The 26,609-nt window shown below is 36.1% G+C and overlaps 1 protein-coding gene across 38 annotated transcripts in view; it reads right to left on the bottom strand.

The window, feature by feature from the left end:
- syngap1b (synaptic Ras GTPase activating protein 1b) overlaps window positions 1-26,609 on the bottom strand; it is a 251,493-nt gene that overhangs the window by 151,901 nt on the left and 72,983 nt on the right. For all 38 annotated transcript variants that reach the window (XM_087284921.1, NM_001326467.1, XM_087284890.1 and 35 more), the window contains 1 exon segment: window positions 15,694-15,799. In XM_087284921.1, the coding sequence (XP_087141047.1) occupies window positions 15,694-15,799 (106 nt within the window).

Raw genomic sequence — 26,609 nt, 5'->3', positions numbered from 1 at the left:
AACAAGTTAAAACATTCTGCCAATGTACTTAAACATGCTAGCAACTTGTTATGCTAGCAACTTGTTGAATATTTTCATCCATCCATCCATCATTTATGTTTCCATCCATCCTTTCATCCTTAAATATTTCCATCCATCCATCCTTTTATATTTCCATCCATCCATCATTTATCCATCCATCCATCCATCCATCCATCCATCCATCCATCTATTCATCCATCCTTTTATATTTCCATCCATCCATCTATCTATCCATCCTTAAATTTTCCATCCATCCATCTATCTATACTACACGTCAAATGTCTTGTCATCAATCCCAGTTGTAAGAGCAACAGATAATAACTTCAAGCTGATCATTTGGAAAAGTGGCACAAGGAAGATTTTTTCCCATGATCATATTTTATTTTGGCAAAATAAGCATATTAGCTACATCTGATATCAAATGATCAACTAGAAGTCAAGTTATTGCTGTTCCTAAAACTTGGAGAGGAGACTAGACCTTTGCCAGGTAGTCTGTCTGCCTGCCTGCCTGCCTGCCTGCCTGTCTGTCTGTCTGCCTGCCTGTCTGCCTGTCTGTCTGTCTGCCTGCCTGCCTGCCTGTCTGCCTGTCTGTCTGTCTGTCTGTCTGTCTGTCAGCTTGTCTGTCTGTCTGTCTATCTATTAGCACAATGTTCATGCACACATTTTCATACATAAACTGTATACTGTATATGTTTACAATTTTCTAGTGTACATGCTTTTTTCACCTAGATGTAGCATTACTTTTTTTTTTTTAACTAAAGCCTGAACTCTGAGTGGTTAAAACACAGCAGTACGATCGGCATAAAGACACTCAGGAATCTGATTCAAAACAAGAACTGAATGTACTTGTTGTGATGCTCTCTGCCAAAAATAGCCCAAGCAAAGACTACTTTATATTACATATTCATACCTGGTGTGTAATGAAGACAAAAATTCCACTTAAAGGTATGATTCACCAAAACAATGAACGTTCTCATTATTTAAACTGGGGTTGAATGAGGTGCTGCTATGCCATAAAGGAAACAAAACAATCTTTTTTCAGAGAACAGTTGCTAATGAGACCATTTTTAAATGTAAGTGTATAAATAATGTTTTGATAATCTATGAATAAAACGTTTGTGCAACATCATTTATGTTAATACAGCATCTTAATTTTTAAGAGTGCCTGTTTGGGGACAGCATTTTAAATTGCTTTTAAAATGAGTATTTTAATCAAGACAATTGAATCAATTCATTAATACAATAATTTTCCTTCGGCTTAGTCCCTTTATTCATTGGGGGTCGACACAGTTTGAAAACCTCTGTGTAAGAGGTGTAACGAAGTTATGAAGACATTTCAAAACTCTGTTGTCACCAAGATTGCGCTGTACATCAGTTATTAGCATCTACACCTACTCCACACCAATACCCAACCATTCCAGTTATTAACGTCTATACCTACCACAACCTTAAACCCAACCGTCATTTTTATTACAGTTTTTCTCAGTGCCTTTCCACTGGCGCTGTTGTCTTGTGGCTGCCGTCGTATCATCCAAGTGGATACTGCACACTGGTGGTAGTGTGGAGAGCCCCCCTCATGACTGTGAAGCACTTTGGGTGTATGGACATACACAATAAATGTGCTATATAAATAAATATTACATTATATGGTTTCCGCTACATTAATTTCTCTGTGGCGGGGCGCATCGCATTTAAAACATACAGTCATATTTTTTTTTAATAGCGGGTAATAATCGCACCAAAACGTATTTAAAGGTAAATGAATCATAACAGCGCAAACTTTTCTGTAATAGGTAGTAGCGCTATTTATTTAACCCTAAAAGGTGACAAGCTGCCTGACCGACTGACAGGTGCATGATGGGTGAGGCTAGCAAACACGACGTAGCTTTCAGTTATGATGAACAGTTTCCATAGTTATACTTTATAGAAAGGTCTATGGCATATTATGACAATATCTTGCTGGAGTTTATAGCCGTTTCACTTTACTTCAGGACGCATTAATGCCACTCTTTAGGTCTATTCATAAATATTCCAAGCAAATCTAATAAATTTTGGAGACATACTCGTTACATAAACGCACTAAATCGCACTTCAGCAACATTTATTTGAGAGCACACAAGAAGATCTGCGCTTAAGCAGCGTATATTTGAGGGGGCGTGCTAGAAGTTTTGTGCACGAGCAGAGGAAATCAGCGCGCATGCAAAGAGATTCACATGCTCGTATTACATCAAGGGTGTCCAAATTCAGTCCTGGAGAAGTTTATCTTTCTTCAACACACCTGCCAGGAAGTTTCAAGTATATCTAGTAAGAGCTCCATAAAGAGCTTGGTTAGCTAGTTCACGGTACTTGTAATACTGCGCTCACGACATTTGTTATTGAAATAACGCCATAGGTAGTTGGTAGATCTGTGTAAAAAGACCTGCGGCCACAGCTAGAAAAAATCCTAGAGGAAACACAGCATTTCATTACATTACAAACCTAAAACCAACCATCACAGTTATTAACATCTACTTAACTCAACGTCTATGCCCAACACTGAGTAGGCTAACTGCCATGACAAAAAGTATGAAGAAGACAGCAAGTTGCGTGGTGGAGTTGCTAAATGAATGACTATAGTAATATATCAAATGAATTGGTTGTGGATAAATTTGGAGAAAACTCATGGAAACATTTGGTGAAAATGTTCTCTGGTAAGTGTTTCCGCCATCTTGCCAACAACATCTCGTTGTGATCAATGGGATCTCCATAACTGCAAGTTATGCTTCTAAGGGTGCTTTCACACCTGTGAATCGATTCAGTTGTTCCGAAACAGAGATTACAATTGTTACATTGTTGCTCTTTGCTCTTGGAGCGGTTCGCTTTCACACTACAAAGTTTCTAATCGGACCAAAAGAGCTAAAACAAGTCACGTACGAGTAAACTCTCCTCACATTGGTCAGAGTGTCAGGGTTTATTTTGCAGCGTCCCGCTAAGCTGTCAGGAGAGGTGGTGGTTTGGTGGTGATTGACAGGGTGTGCGCGTGTGACGTGTCTGAGGAGAGACGCGGTGGCGAGGGGTGAGGGTGCGCGACGTAGCCTATTTGAGGACCGGGAGGGAGACGCAAGATTACCGGGAGATCATCACTCGTTTGCGGGCATCCGGAGACTCGCGAAACTTCCCGTCCTAATTATAATTCTCTCATCATATAGCCGTAAGCCTATTACATATCCATAAAACACTGTGATATAACCGCGCTCGGATCGCTTTCTCACTGCAATCGATCCGCTCCAGGGTTCGTTTCAATCGAGCCGAGACCACCTCATTCAAGCGATCTCGGAGCGATTACTTTGGCGCGGAACAGAGCGCGATTGCCCTGTTCACATATGCCAAACGAACCGCGCTAACTGGGCAAACGAGATACGTTCCGAAACAAAAGTGTAGGTGTGAAAGCACCCTAACTTAGCACAAGTTATGCCCCCATCTTGCAGTCTGCTGGCAGACACACTTGGGGAAATCGAAGGGCCCTGAGGAAATCCATACCAACATGGGCATTATGTGCAAACTCCAAACAGAAATGCCAACTGGTCAAGCTGGGATTTAAATCAGCAACCTCCTTGCTGCGAGGCAACAGTGTTGACCACTGAGCCACCGTGCCACCCTATTCCTCTAATAGGAATCTAAATTTTCAGCATCATTACTCCAATCTTTGCTGTCATATGTCTGAGTTTTTCTTTATTATGGCTGATAGCTGTATTCATTAAACTCTGTCTAGATTTTTCATCGTTTTGGAGCATCATAATGATATGAATGATGACAGAACTGCCATTTTAGGTTGAATATGGTTCCAAACGTATTCTGATGAAGACGTCTGAATAATACATTAGCTAATGCCTCAACATTTTTGCCCAGTTAGTTAGCTGAGAGCAATATGTTCTGCCATCTCAAATACTGGGGAATTTTATTCATTAATGTGACTCATTTGCTCGTGTGACTAAATATCTTGCCATATCACAGTAATTCATTTATCCGCCTAGAACTATTTTCTTAATAACAGCCAGAGCTGGGTATTGTCAAAATGGGTTTTTGTCAAAATGAATTTCCTTACTGTATATGCGATGAAATGTAATTTGGCTATTACTATTACTAGGAGTATTATTTATTTAAGGCCAAACATTAATATTTTGTCAGCATTTACTTATCCTCAAGTGGTTCCAAAGCCAAATTAAATTCATCCCGGTCATTGAAATACAAGTTTAAGATGTCCAAGTGGGTTTTACAGCACAATTAAAGTGGATGGGATGTATACTGCCAAAGAATATACTATAAAAGAAGTCTATAAAAGTCTTATAAAGTTTGCTGAAAAATAGAGCAAAAATAAGAAGGCTGTTTGCAAGAATAAAAGGCTTTGGTTGTTGATGAGGTCGAAAGGTGTGCAGTACATCTAGATGTTTATACTGTATCTATGTGTGGTTTGTTTTTTAATTTTCTAACAGCATGTTTTGTCCACACAATTGCCCTTCTCACTAACACAGGGTTTTTGCAGGTTTCATCAAGTCAAATTTTAGACTTTTTAAGACCCTTTTAAGACCATTAAGAATGAAACTTTAGACCTATATGGGGCTAAACACTAATGTTTATTTCTAATGCTCTATGCTTGCCAGTAAGAATGATTCCAAAGGCCCACAGCATTTAGGGGCTCCCAGATATATTCTCAGGGGCTTACCAGTCCCCCGCACAAACATCGGTCAGCGAATTTACCAACCACCACCCATTCTTTACTTTCATCTGCGATATCCCTTCCCCCTTGATATCCAATTATGTATGTGCAATCTACCTTAATGTTTTCATGGGGCCCCCGATAACTTGCTCTGTTATTATCATGAGGGCCTGTGTAATTGTTTTTAGTTTTCTTTCCCTTATTTTATTAAGACGGATTGTTGGTGATTGGTTGGATGTCGCCCCGATTGGGTAGTTTTACTTGGACAGTGTAAAATTAAGACCTGTTTAAAATGATTTAAGACACAAAGAACAGTATTTCAATGAATTTTTAAGGCCTGTTTGTTTTTTGAATTTAAGACATTTTAAGACTTTTTTAAGACACTGCAGACACCCTGTTACATGTTAAATAAAAGACAGCAGTTTCTACTTTTAACAAACACTCACAGTTGAATATCTACCTGTGAAAATTTTTTTTCAAATATTTCCCAAAAGATGTTTATGATTTTTCACAGTATTTAATATATTTATTTCTTTTAGAGAAAATATTTTTTATTTAGCTAGAATAAAAGCAGTTTTTAATAATTAAAAAAAAACATTTTGAGGTCAATATTATTAGCCCTCTTAAGCATTTTCTTATATTGGCTACAGAACAAACCATCATTATACAATGATCTGCCTAATTACCTTAACCTGCCTAATTAAGTCAAGCCTTTAATGTCACTTTAAGGTAAATGCTAGTGTCTTGAAATATATCTAGTAAGATATTATTTACTGTCATCATGGCAAAGCTAAAATAGATCAGTTATTAGAAATGAGTTATTAAAGCTATTATGTTTAGAAATGTGTGGTAAAAATATTGTTGCAGTTAAGCATAAATAGGGAAAATATATACAGAGGGGCTAATCATTTCGAAGGGCTAATAATTCTTACTTCAACTGTAGTTGTGGATAATGATATGTGTATCAGATTTTGTAACTCAAAAATGTGCTTAGATGTCATATATTTTCTATTGTTAATAACTATTATCTTAAGGTGGATGTTATGGCCTGAATTTTGGCAAACTTTTTCAGCACACAAGAGCCACTGCTGTGTTGATTTGCTTACAAATGCAAATTGAAATTAACAACTAAAATTAAAGCAAAGCTTTAAGTGCTTGTTTATTACTTAGTCTTCAATTAATGCTGACGCCTAAGGCAGGACAAAACAACAACAACAAATAGACCGCACCAGTGAGAGTACACTACATCTGAAGAGAAACACGGATGGATGCTTTCTGAATTTTCTTTTCAATTAATTCCTTTCAGGGCATCTTAGCTCCTTATCTAATAGCTTCTGACCATAAGAGTTGCTTAAAGCCAAATAACCAACTCATTCTTTAAGTGCACAATTCTATGGATGTTAAAAGACTTTTGTATACCGTTATATATTGCATTATTAAAAGTGTATAATATATACACACACATGTATTTAGTTTAAGTTAAGGTTGCACGATATTGGAAAAATCTGATATTGTGATATTTTATTTATCTCTGCCATAAATATTGTGATATGAATACAGTTTCAGAAGATAGCTTGAAAAGTTCTGACAATTTTCTGGGGAGTCTAATAGTATCCGATATAGAAACTGAATAACCACAATGCAAAAAAATGCTTTTCTTAGTTCGTTTTGTCTTGTTTTTAGTACAAATATTAAAATAAAATCTTAGAGCAAGTAAAAATATTGTTCAGTTTTTACCATTAGAAAAAATAAATGAAAATTACTTGCTTTTTTGCTTGTATTAAGGAAATTATCTGCCAATAGGGTAGATAAATAATCTGGTTTTCACTTTGAAATATAGATATATGGTCTAGAAACAAGACAGAAATTAAAAGTAAGAAATGTTTGTTTGCATAAATGATATAAATTCCACATAAATACAGTGATTAAATACAATTCTGTAGCTCCTGGTCAACTATAATTCAGACTGGACATTGCATGTGTTTGCAATGACTATTGCGGATATGCACATTGCAATATCAATGCTGAAACGATATATTGTACAGCCCTAGTTGAAGTCATAATTATTAGCCCTCATCATAATTTTCATATTTTTATATTTTTTCCTCAAGTTACGGAGAGATTTTTTTTTAACACATTTCTAAACATAATAGATTTAATAAACATTTCTAATAACTGATTTCTTTTATTTTTGCTATAAGGACAGTACATAATATTTGACTAGATATTTTTCAAGATACTAGTATGCAGCTTAAAGTGTCATTTAAAGGCTTAATTTAGTTAATTAGGCATTGTAGAATGATGGTTTGTTCTGTAGTAAATTAAAAGAAGACTATACATTACTTTCTTTAGAAGAATAAAATATTATAGTAAATACAGTAAAAGTTACTTACCCCATTACATATCACTCAAGAAATATTTAAAAAGGAATAAATAATAATTTGGCCTTCAACTGTATATACTGTATAAACATCCTAAAGACGTCTGAATGAGCAAAACTACAATCCATCTACACTAACTACACTACCAGTCAAAAGTTTGGGGTCAGTTTGTTTGTTTAATAATTTAAATAAAATTGTTCTGTTCAACAATTTTACAATGCTAAATTGTTAAATACTTATTTATTAAATTTTTTTATTACTTACTGTATGTAGTATCAAATGAAATTATTACTACAGTCATTATTTATTATTATTATTATTAATAATATTATTATTATTAATAATAACAATAATAATAATAATTAAGATTAGAGTGATGGGCAAAGCAGTGGCGCAATAGGTAGTGCTGTCGCCTCACAGCAAGAAGGTCGCTGGTTCGAACCTTGGCTCAGTTGGCGTTTCTGTGTGGAGTTTGCATGTTCTCCCTGCCTTCGCGTGGGTTTCCTCCGGGTGCTCCGGTTTCCCCCACAGTCCAAAGACATGCGGTACAGGTGAATTGGGTAGGCTAAATTGTCTGTAGTTAATGAGTGTGTGTGTGAATGTGTGTGTGAATGTTTCCCAGAGATGGGTTGAAGCTGGAAGGGCATACGCTGCGTAAAAATGTGCTGGATGAGTTGGCGGTTCATTCCGCTGTGGCGACCCTGGATTAATAAAGGGACTAAGCCGACAAGGAAATGAATGAATGAAGATCAGAATGATTTCTGAAGGATGATGTGCCTCTGAAGACTGAAGTAAAGCTAAAAATCACTGGATTAAAGCTAAATCACTGGAATAAATGATTAAATTCAATGATACACTATTTTTGAGTTAGTTTTTAGTGCAATTATATTTCACAATTTTATAATTTGTACTGTAATTTTGATTAGATAAATACAGCCTTGCTGAGCAGGATAAGCTTATTTTAAAACATTTAAAAATCCTACTGACCCCAAACTTTTAACCGGTAGTGTATTTATAAATGAATGTGAGATCAAGTTATTTAAATAAAATTAGACTTTTTCTTAACATATTAACCAATTATTTTGTCTTGTGATTTTTACACTACAAACTGAAAAGTGACAGCACTAATTAAGGAAAGGAGTTTTGCAATGTTTATACGTTCAGCTCATAATGGTTTAGAACAGAGCTGCAATAAATAATCCAATGATACTCTCATCCTGAAAGTCTACACACAGTGCAAACTAAGCACAGACGAAAAATAGGTCACTATGTCATGATGCTATGAACAATGAATCTATACTTCACGAAAATAGCACGTCTTGCCAGTTAATTAATGCAGTGAGATCAATCCCATTCAATAGTTCTCAACCCTCATGGCCTGGAAAGCATATGGTGGTCTTGAGGCCCTGTGTCGCTCACATTCATCAGAACTTACAGTACAGTATGGCTGTGAGCAGCTCATGCCGGAAAGTGTGTGTGAATCCCAGATCATTGACACTGAAACTGTGTAAAGAGTCTGGGATGATCAGCAGAGGGCCACCTCGTTCAACACCTCGCATAGACTGATATTCACCAGGCAGATCCAGGCCATGTCATTTTGTTACAGAGAGAAAAGAGCGCAGCAAATGTTTGCATATCCGTCTACACTGACAAACACTGCCATGATTTCAGCGTTAAAAATGCTACAGTATAAAAAATCTAACTTCACTAACAGCAAGTTTTCTTATTAGGCTGGCTTGTGTAGCAAGCCAGACTATTGTTATCCTATTTTTCTTCTGAGACTAAAAATTAAACTCTATCTCCTCCTAGAGCTTTCAAGCTATGACCACCAAACTCACACCAGACCTCCAAACTGGTCTGACTCGGGTTGCTATATCTTTTCCGACTGATCCGACTTTCGGTTTTCCGAAAAACGTCCCGGGACCATCGGAAAAATCCCATTGACTTACCATTGGACCAAACTTTGTGACCTCATAACTCTGCATCAGACTGTCCTACAGACTTCTAACTGGGCTCATTTAACTCAGACTTCCTAACTGCCAATAACTGATGAGCTTTTAACTTTCTGGCCACACCCTAGCAACCACTTTTGGGACCCTAGAAACTGACCCATAGACTTCCACTGCAAAAGACTCTCATTGACTTTACATTGGGTCAAACTTTGTGAGCTCATAACTCTACATGAAACTGTCGCACAGACTTCTAACTGGGCTCATTTAACTCAAACTACCTAACTACCAATAACTAGTTAGCTTTTAACTTTCTAGCCACACCCCTAACAACCAGATACGGCACCCTAGCAACGGTCCCATAGACCGTTATAGAGGTTCAGATTGATATCGTCATGCTGCAGTGTGATAGAGACATGTGTTGCTTTTAAATGTTCATACTGGCAAGAAGCTTTGATACATCATCAGTCTAAACTGTCAATCAACTCCATAGCAACAAAACAGACTAACCTAGAATCATGCTAGTAACATGCTAATTTATGCAAGAATCATGCTAGTAACATGCTAATTCATGCTAGAATCATGCTAGTAACATGGTAATCTATCTATCTATCTATCTATCTATCTATCTATCTATCTATCTATCTATCTATCTATCTATCTATCTATCTATCTATCTATCTATCTATCAAACTAAATAAACTATTACCATCAGGCTTTCACAAGCCAGCCTCAAAGTTTGTCCTCAAACTTTAAGAATCTAGTTATATATATTTTTATGTAATTCTTATCAATTCATTCCTCACAGGGCATCTTAGGGTACTTTCACATCTGTAGTTCGGTTCATTTGGTCTGGACCAAGGGCAATAAATGATACATTGTTGCATTTTCTGCCGTCTTTAGGTCGTTTTCACACCACACTGATTGCTGTGGTCCGAAAAAAATGGCTGTCATTTCAACGGTAAAAAACTGTAAAAATGCTACAGTACAAATCCGTAATCTGGTTAACGGTATGTTTCCTTAATATATACGGCGAATAACCGTAAATTGACTTTCCCAGAATTCCCTGCATGGCACATAACTTTTTATGCATTTTGTTGACATTAATATGGATCTTTTTAGTTGTTTCCCCATCAGTTATGTACATTATAGATTTATGTTACATCTAATGTTGATAAACAATGTTTATTTCATGACCTTAACTTTATGCGTGTTACTATACTGGTGTTTAGTAGCTGTGTGAATGACTCTGAGCACCTTCTATATGCTAATACTCTTTTCTGTTTGTGGGAAAAGTTGATTGTAATGAGCATTGGCTCATTATGTAACTTCCTCATCACCACCTGCATGTGGTTGTGCTAACGTGTTTAACTGTGTAACAAAAGATTTGTAGATGTTGGTCATTCAAAATACAGACATATTACCTCTATAAATTAACAAAATACGGTAGTTTACCATGAAAATAAGAAAGTACTTTTACGGTTTGTACCGTGTTTTTAACGGTAAAGTACTGGCAACCACAGCTGCCGTTTTTTTACCGTACATTTTACGGATTATTTTTTACAGCAGTCGAAAAGAATCAAAATGCAGTCATCTGACTAAACCCACATCACTTATTGGCCAGATGTCATTGAAAGTATTTTTTAAATTGCTTTTCGATTGGTCAGAATACAGGTGCAGGAAAAGCCAATGGAACTCCCTCAAGTAAACAAACAGGCAGACACAAAATGTCACTTTTGACTAAGGAGCTATGACTGCGCTGAATGGTTGCATCCCTACTCATTTTATACAACATAGTTTGTATACATAACTTTTTTCAAACTATATACATTTTAAGAATGAAGAACAATGTTTTAGGGCATTGCAAACAGCGATGGCGCATTGCAGCTCACTTCAGTAGGTGGCGTAAATTATTTTAGCTTAACTGCGACATAGACATCTTCCGGAAATATTACCAGCGATCCATCAGGTAATGTTTTTCCCTCTCTCTCTCTCTCTCTCTCTGTTGGAAAAGCGCTGTCAACGAATATTTCTCCTCCATATCCCATACTGCACAGTGCATCGGCCTACGGCAGCTGGATTAGTCCAAAAGGTGCAGTGCTTTTTGCGGTTGGGTCTGTTTTAGTTTGGATCATATTCTCACCACAAACAAACCGCTCCAGGGTTCGTTTGAAAGCATACCGAGACCATCTCTTCAAGGAGGTATCTGTTCGTTTTTCTGGTCCACTTTTGGTATGAAACCGGTGACCTTCTGCATGGGAGTCGGTTGCTCTAACAAGGAGGCTAAAGTCCATGGCCTCTAGCATCTGTCGCTAGAGCACCTTTAGAGATCAGAGGAGTGAGGGTTTACCTGCACAGCACTCAATAGCTGGCCTCTGTTACACCTCACAGCAAAAAAAGTCCCTGGTTCGAGTCCCGGCTGGTCCAGTTGGCATTTCTGTGTAGAGTTTGCATGTTGTCCCTGTGTGGGTTGGCGTGGGTTTCCTCTGGGTGCTCTGGTTTCCCCCACAGTCCAAAGACATACTCTATAGGTCAGGGATCACCAAACTTGTTCATGGAGGTCCAGTGTCCTGCAGATTTTAGCTCTAACCTTAATCAAACACACCTGAACAAGCTAATCAAGGTCTTCTAGGTATACTTGAAACACCAAGGCAGGTGTGGTGAGGCAAGTTGGAGCTAAAACCTGCAGGGCAACTGACCTTCAGGAATGAGATTGGTGACCCCTGCTATCGGTATATTGATCAAAACTAAATTGGCAGTAGTGTATGTGTGTGAATGAATGGAAGGGCATCATGCTGGCACATATGCTGGATAAGTTGGTTGTTCACTCCGCAGTGGCAACACCTGATGATCAAAGGGACTAAGCTGGAAAATGAGTGAATGAAAACGTTTTTATCATCTGTAGGATTCGCCAAAAAATATGGTAATTTTTATAGTTTATTAAAATGTATTTGATTTTTGGAAATCACCAAGGGATCCCCTTTCTTATTGTCCTGCGACTCCACTTTGGGAACCACTGGCCTAGGCTGTGTCAGCATCTGATTTGTTTGTTGTCAGTATATTACTGTAAAGGTAATGCCTACTTTACACTTATAAACAAAGAATAAAAAAAGAACTTTCCATTTAGTGTATTGAGGCCCTGCCGTTGAATTATGTGTCTGATATACCGTGTGTGAGTTAAGCTGGTTCTTTTAAGAGGTGTTAACCAGAGTGTCAGCATCTTTCAAATCCTCAGTTTCCATATTAGTAGCTGTGACATCTTCTACGCTATGTTCACCCTCTCAGTGTGTCATTGTGCTATCACGAGACTGCTTTTCAACTTGATGGGAATTATAGTCACAATTTAATATTGTGAGATCTTGTAACACAATCTACTCAAAACATTAGTTGTTGCACAAAATAAATACTAACTGACATGAGAATTGTATCAGAACTAATATATTAGGTGTGGATCAGCAGAATAGACAATTTATTTATTTATCAGGATCCCCATTAGCCACTACCAAGGTAGTGGCTATTCTTCCTGGGGTCCATCGAACATAACACAAAATTACATTAATACACAACAACAAAGACTAATAAAAACATTAAAATACAAAATTCATACATAAAATCCAAATCAACAATACACTTAATATTGTTCCATAAAATATTTTTTAAATGATTTTTTAAACCTCCTTTTACTTGTTACAAAGCATGTAATGTCTGACGGCAATTCATTCCATATTTTCATTCCTCTATACATCACAGTACGTTGCTTTGCATTAGTTTTTGAAATAAACAGTAGATAAGAGTAAATCTGTAAAGTTTGCCACACATAACAAAAATATACATAGGAATAATTTTAAATCTGGCATAGATAATCAGAATATAGACAGGAATTAAACTGTAAAGCGAGTTGTACATGCACAGAATATACAGAAGATAGGAATACATTTGTAAAGTTAACCATGGTATAATTAAAATATGGAGAATATGGAGAGGAAAAACCTGTTCTCAGTATATAGATAGGAATAGAACTTTAAAGCTTGGTGCAGATCATCATGTGCTGTATCCGATATCAGATCAAATGTTTGGCATATTTAATCAGAATAAAAAAATGAATAAATAATTAAATAATTAGGAATAAAAACTGTAAAATTTGGAGGATGTAATCAGAATAGGAATAAATCTGTTAAGTTTGGCACTAGGGATGTAACGGTATCAGAATTTCATGGTAAGATAATACCTCGATATGAATGGCACGGTACGGTATTTTTTGAATAATTTACAGGAAAAACAAAACTAATGAAAATACTCAAAAAAAGTGCCAAAAGTGTTTATTTACCTTAACACTGAACATATCAATGACATACAAATTAGCCATCTATCTGTAAGTTTCGAAACAGGAACTTCAATTTTTCAATTTTAATAACAAAAAACTATTAAACCATATTAAAAAAAATAAAGTTTCAATTTAGTATTGTTGAAAACTCATCACATTCAACATTTAATCACTCACTCACTTAGATAGAGATGGGTTTTTAAGGAAAATTATCATATAACTATAATCTGGTAAAAGCTGGGATCTCTGGGCATGTCCCCAGCAACAGAAAAAAACCCTCTCATTTGGGACTGAGGTTTCTGGGACAGAGAGATATGATTTAGCCAAGGTTGACAGCAGTGGGTAACGTTGTGCATTGTCTTTCCACCACATGAGAGGACAAGCCATGAGTGAGATAGAGGTCTCTTTGCGGTACAAGTCAACGTCTGCATCAATCTAACAAGTGCGCTGTGTTCTGCAGTCCCCATGACTGTTTTTAGTCGTATTCCCCGACTTATATTTCACCACAGTCTGGCAGTGCCTGCATATTGTTTTTTTCTTTGTCTGTCACCTTTTCTCCTTTTTCGCATCTTTTTAGAAAGAAACCGAAATGCTTCCACACATCCGATTTAAAACCCGCTTTAAGTTCGATCATTTCCAGCTCTTTTTCTTCCCCGCTACTAGCAACACACTCCATTTCCGCATTATTGGATCTGTAGTGACAACAGACCGCAAAGGATGATGGCCACGCCTAGGCTGATGGGAATTGTAGTTCCCGCTACCTCCCGTTCGCTTCATTTGCCTGAGCAAACTTTTCTCAGAAATATAGTTTTATTGAGTCATGCGCCTACGGTAATATTGAAAAAAATTACGATTGCGGTATGACGTTTTTTACAATATTGTTACATTTCTATTTGGCACATATAATCAAATTATAAATAGCAATGAAACTGTAATGTTTGTTTGTTTGTATACTTTATTGTCCCGCAAGGAGAAACTTTCTGTGGACTCACACAGCACTTCAGCAGGTTCTGACACAATAACAATTTAAAATAAGCCCACATGCAAAAGAATGACATACATTATCAATCAGTGTTCAACAGTCTGATTGACACTGGAATAAAAGATTTCTTAAGTCTGTTTCGCTTCCAGCGGAAAGTTCTGTATCTTCTACCAGAAGGTAAAAGATCGTAAAATGGAAAGAGTACATGAGATGGGTTACTTAAAATTCTTTTTGCTTCATTCAGAGTGCATTGCTCGTAGAGTGTTTGTATACTTGTAAAAGTTTCAGATACTATTAGTTTTGTAGCAGTTCTGATAATATTAAAAATCTTTCATTTCAGATTTACAGAGAGATTGCTATACCATGTAGATAGACCATACCTGATAACACTTTCAAATTCAGCTTGATAAAATAAGTACATGATTTTCTTATCAACACCATAAAACCATAACCTTCGTAGAAAATACAGTCTTTGGTGAAGCTTTTTACAGATCCAGTTTACGCGAGTGTCCCATGTTAGAGACCTGTCTATGTGAATTCCCAAATACTTCTATGACTGTACCCGACTGATTTCTTGATTATGTACAAACACTGGTATGTGCTAATCAGAATATAGATATATATAGACTATTTTGAGGGATGTAAACAAAAACAATGTTCCCAGTGTATTTCCTGTTTTACAGTTTTAATTTCTATAGCTTCCGAGAATCCAAAAAAGAGCCTCATATTGATAAATGATGTTCTGATAGCTGTTTGATGTGATTTTTCAGCTCTTTTTTTTTTCAATTAAAAAAACAACAACTCTTTTTTCACATTGTCTATATGGGGTATAGTGTGTAAAATTTTGAGGATATACATTTATTTAATCAATTTTGGAATAAGGCTGTAACAGTGGAAAAAGTGAGGCACTATGAATACTTTCCGGATGCACTGTATGAATCAGAACATAGACATGCATAAAGCTGAAAAAGATTGTTGCATATAATAAAATCAGAATATGGATATAAATGATATGAAACTGTCAAGTTTGCTGTAATCAGAATATAGAATACGAATATATGTAAATATATATATAAACTGCAAGTTTTATCCAAACATAGATATGAATAAAACTGAAATCTGGTCCATATAATCAGAACATAGATTAAAAATAAAGCTAAAGTTTGGCGAATAGAATCAGACGTCAACATGTTCTGATATTTTAAAATTAATTATTGCTGATCCGCATTTAACTAAGAATGTTTGACTCGTGAATTGAAAGTGAATTAAATCTGCATGAATTGCCATCTCTAGTGTCAGCGCATCAGACCGAAATGCAGGCCAGCACGTGAACCACTCACCCATTTCAGGATGGTGCCTGGCCTCCACAGGCACACTGACCGTCCGTCGCAGCAGCTTGTTCCTGTGCGACTCGGAGCGCCGCTCGCGCATCAACAAAGGGTGAACCTGCAGGAGGCCAGAAAGAAAAGTGAGGTCAATACAGCCAGCTGAGTCAAACACACAGAGCTCCGCGATACACCAGTTGGAAACCTCCGCTATTAAAACAAGTCCCGTCGAGACCCCAGATTCCTGGAAATAATAAAGCAGTGGTGTGTGTTTGGGAGGAGGAGGGGGGTGGGGTGTAAGGAGAGAAAATAATTGCAAACTTGTGTGTTTAATGTGTTTATTTAAGCCTCAGTATGGGGCTGCATCTTATGGGGATTCTTCCTAACGTTCATTCATCTCTGTGAGCTCGCCGTCCGCAAGCAGGCCGAGGAAAACATCCCACACTGTAAAAACATATCTCTTAATTAACAGTTTCAGTATTTTAAGTGTTTTCCGTTTATTTACGGTTGTGAATTGCATTATGGGATGGCTTTGTTCACTTCTAATGTTAAAAATGTAACTCTACAGTTTAACAAAGGGACTTTTATTGACATTTCAGTAGTTTGGAATAATATAAGCAATAATTTATTCATTCATTTTCATTTCCGCTTAGTCCCTTTATTAATCAGGGGTTGCCACAGTGGAATGAGCCTATTATTACTAACATCATCTTTTTACACTTTTTTTGTATCCGTCCAAGACAGCCAAACATTCGCGATTGATTAACCAGTGGAAAATCTTCTCTCGCTCTGCATGTTTCCTACTGCTGGTTCTGTGTACGCGATCTGTCACTCACTCGGACAATCTCATGTCTCTACAGAGACCCAGAGAGACACCCTTTTTCCGCCAAAATGAGTCCGACCGTAGTTTACGAATCTCCTAAAATGTTTGGGATTCGGGTTTTACTTTACTTTCTAAAGTTGCCGTTATTTGTATGTGTTTCTGCAGCCGCAAAAGAAACATTAAATGATCAATTATTTAATAAACGACGTAGATAAACTTTACTATATACTCAGAGAGAACAAAATGACATCTATAATGGCTGCAAAATATTTGTTAGAAATGGCTAATCAACTAATTTACCTGATTTAAATAATCTACACGTTTTATTTGAGTAATTATTATAATTTTTAGCAATAATGTCAATTTTTATTCATTTTTTTCTAATATTTTTTCCCATTTAATGTATATTTTATTAATTTAATGATGTTAATATATTACATACTTTATACATATCTAAAATGCTTTGGCAATACTGTAAATGTCATGCAAGTAAACCAACTTTAGAGAGAGAGAGAGAGAGAGAGAGAAAGAGAGAGAGAGAGAGAGAGAGAGAGCGCAATCTTTACCTTTAAGAATGCCCCTCCAGCCGCAACCCATCAATGGAAAACACCCCACATACACTACAGCCAGTTTAGCTTATTCAATTCACCTATAGTGCATATCTTTGGACTTGTGGGGGAAACTGGATCGCGTGAAGGAAACCCACACAAACACGGGGAGAACATGCAAACTCCACACAGAAATGCCAACTGACCCAGCCGGGACTCGAACCAGCGACCTTCTTGCTGTGAGGCAATCATGCTACCCACTGCACCACCGTGGCGCCTAAGTAATAATATATAGAGAAATAAGTCTTTAAAATAACAGAAAAGGTTTTTGAAGCCCAATTAGGAATGCAATGATTATAGATTTTGGTTGTACAATTAAATTCTGAGGAATAATCTCGGTTATTACGATTATTATGCGTTCATTCATTTCATAACACGACTAGTTTAGTAAATCAATTGAAAATCCTTATATTTCAAAGTGTTATTTATTGCTGCTCAGTAACCATTTAATACAGCATAAAATAGAAATAAAAAACTATCTGTGTACGTCTGTATGTGGTGTGACATTATGAAACAGTCTAAAATTCTCAGATTCTCAATCATTGTCTGGATATTAATCAATTTAAAAAGTTGTATAAATATACATTATTAAAGCAATATAATGATGGAGGTGATTGAAAGAAGATAATGGGAAATGTATAATGGAATTTTAATTAATGGCTATTTGCAGTACTATGTGTTTTTGGGGTCTATGTTATAAAATGTAAATGTACAAATGGAATCAAACATATAATATGTCAAAGATGCCAAAAAGGATGAAATATGTCTCATGTAAAAAGAAGAGATAAGTAAAAAAAGAAATAAGTAAGTAATAGACGAATGATGGACTGTATGTTGTAATGGGGTGGGAAAATAATAAGCTTGTACTTCATCCCGCTCCTTTTTCGACCATGTTGAAATGAATTTTTTGTTAAAGAAATTTAATGTATATTTCTGTTTGAAAAATAAATAAATCAAATCAAATAACTAGTCCATTTCTCTTTGGATTTAAACATAAGTGAAAAAAAGTTTGGCATTTAAACATAAGTAATATTTTACTGTTACTGTAAGCTTCACTGTCCCCTTTTGGGGCGATTTGTACTAGATTTACAACACATGTATCATACCACACACTTAAGGCAACTTTAACAACATTAACAGTACTACAAAACAACAACTACTGTACCTCTTCCCATAAAATTGAGCAAAACCAATCGCACAAGGAACAAATGAAAATTTTAATCTGTTGGTCATTGCTAAAGAAACCTATACCAAGATCCTGAGGGAAGTATTTGAAATGAATCAAAAATAGGATAGGATATATCAGATGTAACCTGATGAGCTTTCTTTAACACCAAGCTTTCACACAAATAGGATAACCCTGGCACTTTTACCTCTAATAATTTGCTGCAGGCATTTAAAACCTTATACAGCGAGTTTTTGTGTTTTTACTTTTAGGCAGCAAACCAACAAATGGAAGAATGAAAATGTTCAAAAGGATTTTACATAGGCCTTGTAAAATGCCACCATCAGAGTCCTATCAATATTAAACTTCGTTAATTTCCACAGACAATAAAGTCTTTGTTGGCCTGTCCTACATAGTCTTTTAGTATTTTCATTCAAATTTAATTTTACATTGAAAATAAATAACAGAATAATACATAAATAAATAATGTCTAATTTAAATCTATTGCAAGTATTTAATCATGTAAACTTAAGTATTTTCCTTTTAAAGAGAACACACGTAGTCAAAGACTGCTGAACCTCTGCCTAAAAGGAACTTTTGATCAACTATATTACAAAATTGTTCGGTATTTTCATTTTATATTACTTTCGTTTATGGACCAGAGTAGAAATGTGTAAAGTCTATAAGAGAATGAAGCTGATTGATCAGTTCTTATCCAGTGACTTCCGCCTGCCCTGAGCCCATCGCAAGTTGAGATGTTTTCAACTGAGGGCGCCTGAAAAGCATGTGCACATCGCCACCAATATGCGTAAAAGACACGGTATGTGAACAGCCCTTAGTTAAAAGCCTCAGTCTTAGTTAATGCAGTGTGCACTGGCATTAGCCATGTACAAGCTCGGAACTTTAATCTAGCACACAATTGGCACAACTTTGTTTAGTTGCAGCAGTTTTGTTCTATGTAGAAACATGGTGTTGAGAAGTCTTTATGATTAATTAACCGTGACGAATTAAGGCGAGGTTAATAGTGAAATTGGTTAAACTGTAATATATAACACCAACCCAGACAATATATCACTTTAAACCATTACAAATGTTCAACTTTAAAGGTTAAAAGTTCTTGAAAGTAAGATCAAGATCCCATAATGCAATTCAAAAGCATAAACCAGGAGTGTCCAAACTCGGTCCTGGAGGGCCGGTGTCCTGCATATTTTAGTTTCAACTCCAATTAAACACACCTGAAGCAGCCAATCACGCTCTTTCGGGGTATACTAGAAACTTCCAGGGAGGTGTGTTGAAGGAAGTTCGAGCTAAACTATGCAGGACACCAGGCCTCCAGGACCGAGTTTGGCATTAACAAATGAGGAAAAAATAAAAACGTGAATCAAAAAATATGAAAAACTGTTAATATATGAATATTATTTTTACAGTGTAGCAATGGTTTGCCTTCCAATAGCACAAGGGTTGTTTAGCTGTCCCTCCAGTGTTCACTGCTGATATCCAGAGGGAGATAGGATCGAGATATGGAGAGCGCAGCTATAAAGGAGGCGATTACCTACAGTCTGGAGTGATAAATGAGCGGGGCAAGAGAGGATCAGACACTGAGCCCTGTGGGAAGCAGCTAAAATGTTTCAGAGGTGGCCTTGTCATTCGGCTGAAGTCACATGACCTACATGTATTATGGGACACTTTTTCTGCTTTGCACACAGAGAGAGTAGACTAACGCAGATTTATTACAATAGAGCATCTGAAGGGATTGACAGTGCTGTGCGCAGCTGGCTGCGAGATAATATTGTGCGCTCTGCCCGGTGGTGCGATTTGTTTTCTGTATATTACCATCCATGTAGTGTGTTTGTGGGTCGAAAATGTCTTTTACAGATCGACAAGAAGAATTTCGTACTGAACAATATCTTAGACTCTCAAACACTGTAGTTGTACTCTATAAAAAAATCTGTAAATTAGCAGTTTTCCATGTTGTCAATTCAATTCATATTTATTTCTGTAGCGCTTTTACAATTTAGATTGTGTCAAAGTAGCTTAACAAAGAAGTTTGAGTAAATTGAAACAGTATCAGTCCAGTTTTCAGAGTTTAAGTTCAGTTTAGTTTAACCTCTTAAACTCTGCTGCTATTTTGGGATTTCCGCCTGGATTTTGCCTACCCAAATTTAAAAGCTTCCCAAATCCACATGAAGAGGTGTAAATGCAAAAAATTGGTATAATTTTAAAGAAAACACTTTGAATTTTTCATAAAAACACTATTGAAAGTGTTTAAAATAAATGTATATGTTGTCTGTGTTATAATAAACACCTAAAAAAAGAGGCGCTTTTTGTATTTTTTTTATCATAAACTCAAATTTGAAAGTGTACCTTTTAGGTTCTGTGTGGTCTAGCGTGCTGTAATAAATGTTGGTGGTTCCTGCACATGTCTGTAATCATAGGAAAAAAGAAAAATGTCTCTACCATAATCTATGCAAAAGTTATTGGATTCCAACTGATGAGAGGTGCTATAAAAGCCCCAGGCATTGATCATTGTTTTCATATTTCACTATTCTTTTGTTTGATCAAACATAATTTAATGTGTTTGGACCAAGTCAGACATATAAAATAATTACTTATGCAAATCACCTCAAAAACAGAGGAGAATGGCCCTGAAGGGCACAGCATAAAGTAAGAGATGACAGCTGACTGTGCTATCTGGGGCTGCTTATTGATTATAAATGTATTGTTTTCACTTCTGCGCCATGGAAACACGTCGATTCATTCGACAACTGTTGTGATATGTGAATATAATTCAGTAAAAAGAACGCTAGAATTGTATGAGCACCGGCAAGAGCTTTCATTTAAGCTATAACTTGTACACGTGTCATATAAAAAATATGAAAAAAAAATAATGTACAATACCCAGCTCGGGTGTCCAAAATACTGTGTATTCAAGTGTGAATAACTTTTGTACAGTCGGATAAAAACCAAAGTGATGCACATGTGCATAAAAAAATAGATTCTACACTTTCAAACAAAACCACTTAAGGGGGTCTGGTGCAATGCTAGCCCTTTGAATCCTAAAGCTAAAGTCGATGACGTCGAGTATAATTGGTTAAATTTCACTTCAAAAAGTTCAAATACTGAAGAGCAAATCCATATTGCAATGGCGGATCAGCATTGTGATGTCTATCGGCCATCTGCGATGAACGATGACATCATCAATCGACCCAACCCTAACTTGAACCAACTGTTATAGACACTGTGGAAAAAGAGCCGTTGTAATTCTGTTTTCTTTTACCTTTTTATCTAGGAAACTCCAAAACATATTTGTGAACTTAAAACAGAATAATAGGGGCACTTTAAGAGAGAAGAATGTCTTCATTGAGCTATTTCTGTTTTCCTTTCTGTGCCTAGATGCTATAATGACTCTACAGCAATCTGCATTGAAATTACAAGGAAAGATGGCATCATAAAAAATGCATAGCACGCAATAATCCTTCATGACTTACAAGAAAGCAGGCAAGCATGACGTTTATTAACATATATGCCATGCCCTTTTATCTGAACAATTTAATTGCAGAAAGAATTTTTTTTTTTTAATTAACTCAAAATAAACTATTCACAATGTGCTGATTTACATGGCATGTGATACAGAGGAAGATGGTTTGATATTGGTTAAATTTTTTTTGTCTACTAAAGATGAATGCTGCTATCTACAAGATTAGAACAAGCATGTGTAACACAAAAAATATATACATAAAATTAAAACATTTTGGAGGTTGTACATTTTTTGCAATATTTTGCTTGAATTTAATTTGACTAAAATATTATTTTAATAAATGTATCCATTTAATAAATCTGTTCTGTTTGAATGCACCCAAATATATTTATTATTTTTATACATTTCTCGGTGAATTTAGGCATTTTAAAAATGGGGTGTCATCGTTTATGCTGAGCACTGTATGCAAAAAAAATCTGATCTAAAAAAAACAAAAAACGATTTGAGCAGTAATTAGGCAAGTTATTTTATAACGATGGTTTGTTCTGTAGACTATAGAAAAATATAATAATAATTTTGACTTTAAAATGTTTTTAAAAAAATCAAAACTGCTCTTATTTTAGCCAAAATAAAACAAATAAGACTTTCTTCAGAAGAAAAAATATTATCAGACAAACTGTGAAAATTTCCTTGCTCTGTTTTTTAAATATTTATAAAATATTTTTTAAAAATGTAAAAAAACCAAAGGGGGGCTAATATATATATATATATATATATATATATATATATATATATATATATATATATATATATATATATATATATATATATATATATATATACACACAGTTGAAGTCAGAATTATTAGCCCCCTAAATTATTAGCACCCCTGTTTATTTTTTCCCCCAATTTCAAGATTGTTTCAGCACATTTCTAATCATAATAGTTTTAAAAACTTATTTCTTATAACTGATTTATTTTTTCTTTGTCATGATGACAGTAAATAATATTTTACTAGATATTTTTAAGACACTTCTATACAGCTTAAAGTGACATTAAAAGGCTTAACTAGGTTAATAAGGTGAACTAGGCAGGTTAGGGTAATTAGGCAAGGTATTGTATAACGATGGTTTGTTCTGTAGATTATCGGAAAAAAAATAGCTTAAAGGGGCTAATAATTTTGTCCCAAAAATGATTTAAAAAACTATTATCAGACATACTGTGAGAATTTCATTGCTCTGTTAAAAATCATTTGGAAAATATTTTAAAAAGAAAATGAAAATCAAAAGGGGGCTAATAATTCTGACTTCAACTGTACATATATATACACACATATATATATATATACCCCTCACACACATTTTATTTGGTTTGCTATAACACTAATGTCACATACATCTTCATTTGTTCTCCTGCTAAACTGTGCGCCATATATACTGAACAAATTTCTTATTTGTCAGTTTTCTATCATGTAAGGTCACATCTGCTCATTGAAAGTAATCTAATATAGTCTTGTACATATTAAGGCAGCTGGAGAAAGTCACAGTCTGTCACAGTCATGCTGGATTCATGAAACTGAACCTGTCTACAGTATGTCTGGGACACAGGTGAGAGTTTTCAGCTGAGGTGACTGTGCTGGCTTGGCAGCAATTACATGCTTCAATGTTATCTGGCACACATCACTGAAGAGTAACTGGACAAAACACAGTCAGTAAGGCAGAGAGCAGGTGGAGATGGAGCTGCTACGGATCGTCAGTCAGTAGAAAAGCCTCAAGTTTCTGCCTGTCACTGGATATAGAGTACAACAGTGTCTGGACACATTTACAATGGCGTTTGGGTGTATTTTTTCATTAGCCATTTTAAACGAGGGATTGTTAAATAAGTGCTCAATCAATTCAACCAGATATGAGGTGAACTTTACAAAACAAACTACTTTCATTTGTAATAAAATAACAATATTAATAATAATTGTAACACTTACCAATAAGATGCAATTGGCTAATACGTTAAATAATATAAACCAAATTTAAACAATAATTAAAGGGATCTTTACCCCAAAATTAAAATTCTTCATTTACTCATGTTCAAAATCTATTCGACTTTCTCCACAAAAGAAGATGTGAAGAAGTGATTTAAAGAATGCTGTTATCTGGCACCCATAGACTTCCATAGTATTTTATTTCCTACTATGGAAGTTTAGTAACAGCAACCAGCATTCTTCGAAATATCTTCTTTTGCGTCCAACAGAAAGAGGAAACTCATAAATATTTTAAATGACATGAGGGTGATTAAATTGTGAGGGAATTTCATTTTTGAGTGAACTATCACTTTAATAGTTATTAACATTAGTGAATTGGAACTGTTCACTGCTGGTCCATGTTAGCACAAACCTTGATATACTTTGGTACTTAAAACTTTTGAATTTATATATTTTGTATTAATACTGTAAATGACAGAAAAAAGATCATGAAGCCTTGCAAACCACAGATACACTTAAACTTAATTAAAGTTCATTTGGATGTGGAAAAGTTACTCACCGGCCACTTTATTAGGTACACTTGTCCACCTGCTCGTTAACACGTTAACCAATCATTTGTCAGCAACTCAATGCATTTAGGCATGTAGACATGGTCAAGACGATCTGCTGCAGTTCAAACCAAGCATCAGAATGAGGAAGAAAGGTGATTTAAGTGACTTTGAACGTGGCATGGTTGTTGGTGTCAGACGACTGGTCTGAGTATTTCAGAAACTGTAGATCTACTGGGATACACAACCATCTCTAGGATTTACAGAGAATATCTGATTAAAAGAAAATAGGGTCAGAAGGGTAGGGTCAGAATTTGGCTTCAACAACATGAAAGCATGAATCCATCCTGGCTTGTATCAACAGTTTAGGCTGGTGGTGGTGGTGTAATGATGTGGGAAATATTTTCTTGGCACACTTTGGCTCTATTAGTACCAATTAAGCATCAAGTCAGCACCACAGCCAACCTGAGTATTGTTGCTGACCCTTGTCCACCACTTTATGACCACTGTGTACCCATTTTCTGATGGCTACTTCCATAACACACCATGTCATAAAGCGCGAATCATCTCAGACTGGTTTCTTGAACATGACAGTGAGTTCACTGTGCTCAAATGGCCTCTACAATCACCAGATTTCAATCCAATAGAGCACCACTGGTATGTGGTGGAACGGGAGATTCACATCATGGATGTGCAGCCGACTAATCTGCAGCAACTGTGTGATGTTATCATGTCATTATAGACCAAAAGCTCAAGAATATTTCCAGTACCTTGTTGAATCTATGCCACAAAAGGCAGTTCTGAAGGTAAAAGGGGGTCAAACCTGGTACTAGTAAAGTGTACCTAATAAAGTGGTCGGTGAGTGTAAGTAGACAATGCTTATTGCTATTATTTTCGATATTTTATTATCAGAATATTGTTGTCATTTTCATTAGTGGTCTGAAAATCTTTTAATTTTTATTTTATTTAATAAATAAAAAAAATGTGAAATTTGTGTTACCAACATATATAGTATACTGTATACTGTATATTTGTATGTGTGTGCATTTTTGTTGATGGTACAAGTTTCACCAAATTACACAAATAAACTTTCAGACATGCCTGGAGAGTTCTGTTTTGCATCAGTCGAAATTTTCCAAGCACATTGTCCATTTCTGTGCATTTTCCCCTCTAAATCTAATCTTGGCAAGTGAGCCCAAACTGCACAGCAGGGGGATCTGCCATATGCCAGCACCACCTCCATTGGCCCAGCTGTTTGACAGGGCAGGTGAGGGAAGAAACGGGTCAGGAGAGCGGCAGGTGTGCGGTCCGTTCAGCCCTAATGGTGCACTAATAGATCACAGCCCTACCTGACGGCACCCCACCGCCCGACCGACCAACTGGCCGACCATTCCGCACCTCCAGCGGCATCCTGCCCCATCCGTGAACGCAGAACAGCGGCGCTAAACTGAAGAAGGATGAGATCTGTCTGCTTCTATCAACATCACATCACTGTCAGTCTCCAGCTGCTCACGTAATAAATGATTTTCAGCGAAGCTACGGGTTATATCCTGATCCGGAGACTCTCGTATCTCGTACCGGGGATGTATCATCTTCCTCTTTCGTTTTTTTTTTACTGTGCAATCACTGAATTATGAATTAAAATACAGTTGCAATCAGTCAGATGTGTCAGCTGAAAGATACCAGGGAGATGGATGCACAGCTTTCTCAACACAAATATATGGAAATGAATTCTCCAAGCACTACAAAAATGGCATAAAATGTCCAATTTGCTTGTCTCGTTTCACCTACTTTATATGACATCGATGTTATTTTTAGCGTAACCTCTTGTCACCCCACATTTTGAGTTTACACTTGGAAATTATAAGTGAAACATACAGCTGAAGTCAGAATTATTAGCTGAATTATTAGCACCGCTTTATTTTTTCCCTAATTTCTGTTTAATTAGGCAAGTGATTGACAGTGGGTTGTTCAGTAAACAACTGAAAAAATATTGCTTAAGGGGGCTAATAATGTTGACCTTAAAATGGCTTTGAAAAGTATTTCTTATTGCATTTTTAACCCATTCCTCTTTTTTTGTACATTTGTAAATAAATGTACATTTAATTTGCCACATTAAAGAAATACTATATGTAATCCACATATATACAATTAGGCCCAATCCCAATTCTGTTTTGTACCCCTATCCCTTCCCCTTGGCCCTTGAAACAGAGTGTGAAGGGCAAGGGCTTCAAAATTTACCCCTAAGAAATGGGACAGAACAACAACACTAGCACACATCATCATATGCCGTCAAGAGCTCTTACTTTATATGAGATTGACGGCGACGAA

The sequence above is a fragment of the Danio rerio genome, chromosome 16, assembly GCF_052040795.2.
Source record: "Danio rerio strain M-AB ecotype USA chromosome 16, GRCz13ab, whole genome shotgun sequence".
NCBI classification, from domain to species: Eukaryota; Metazoa; Chordata; class Actinopteri; order Cypriniformes; family Danionidae; genus Danio; species Danio rerio.
The sequence above is the reverse complement of the archived record's forward strand: the minus strand, read 5'-3'. Positions and strand labels throughout refer to the sequence as shown.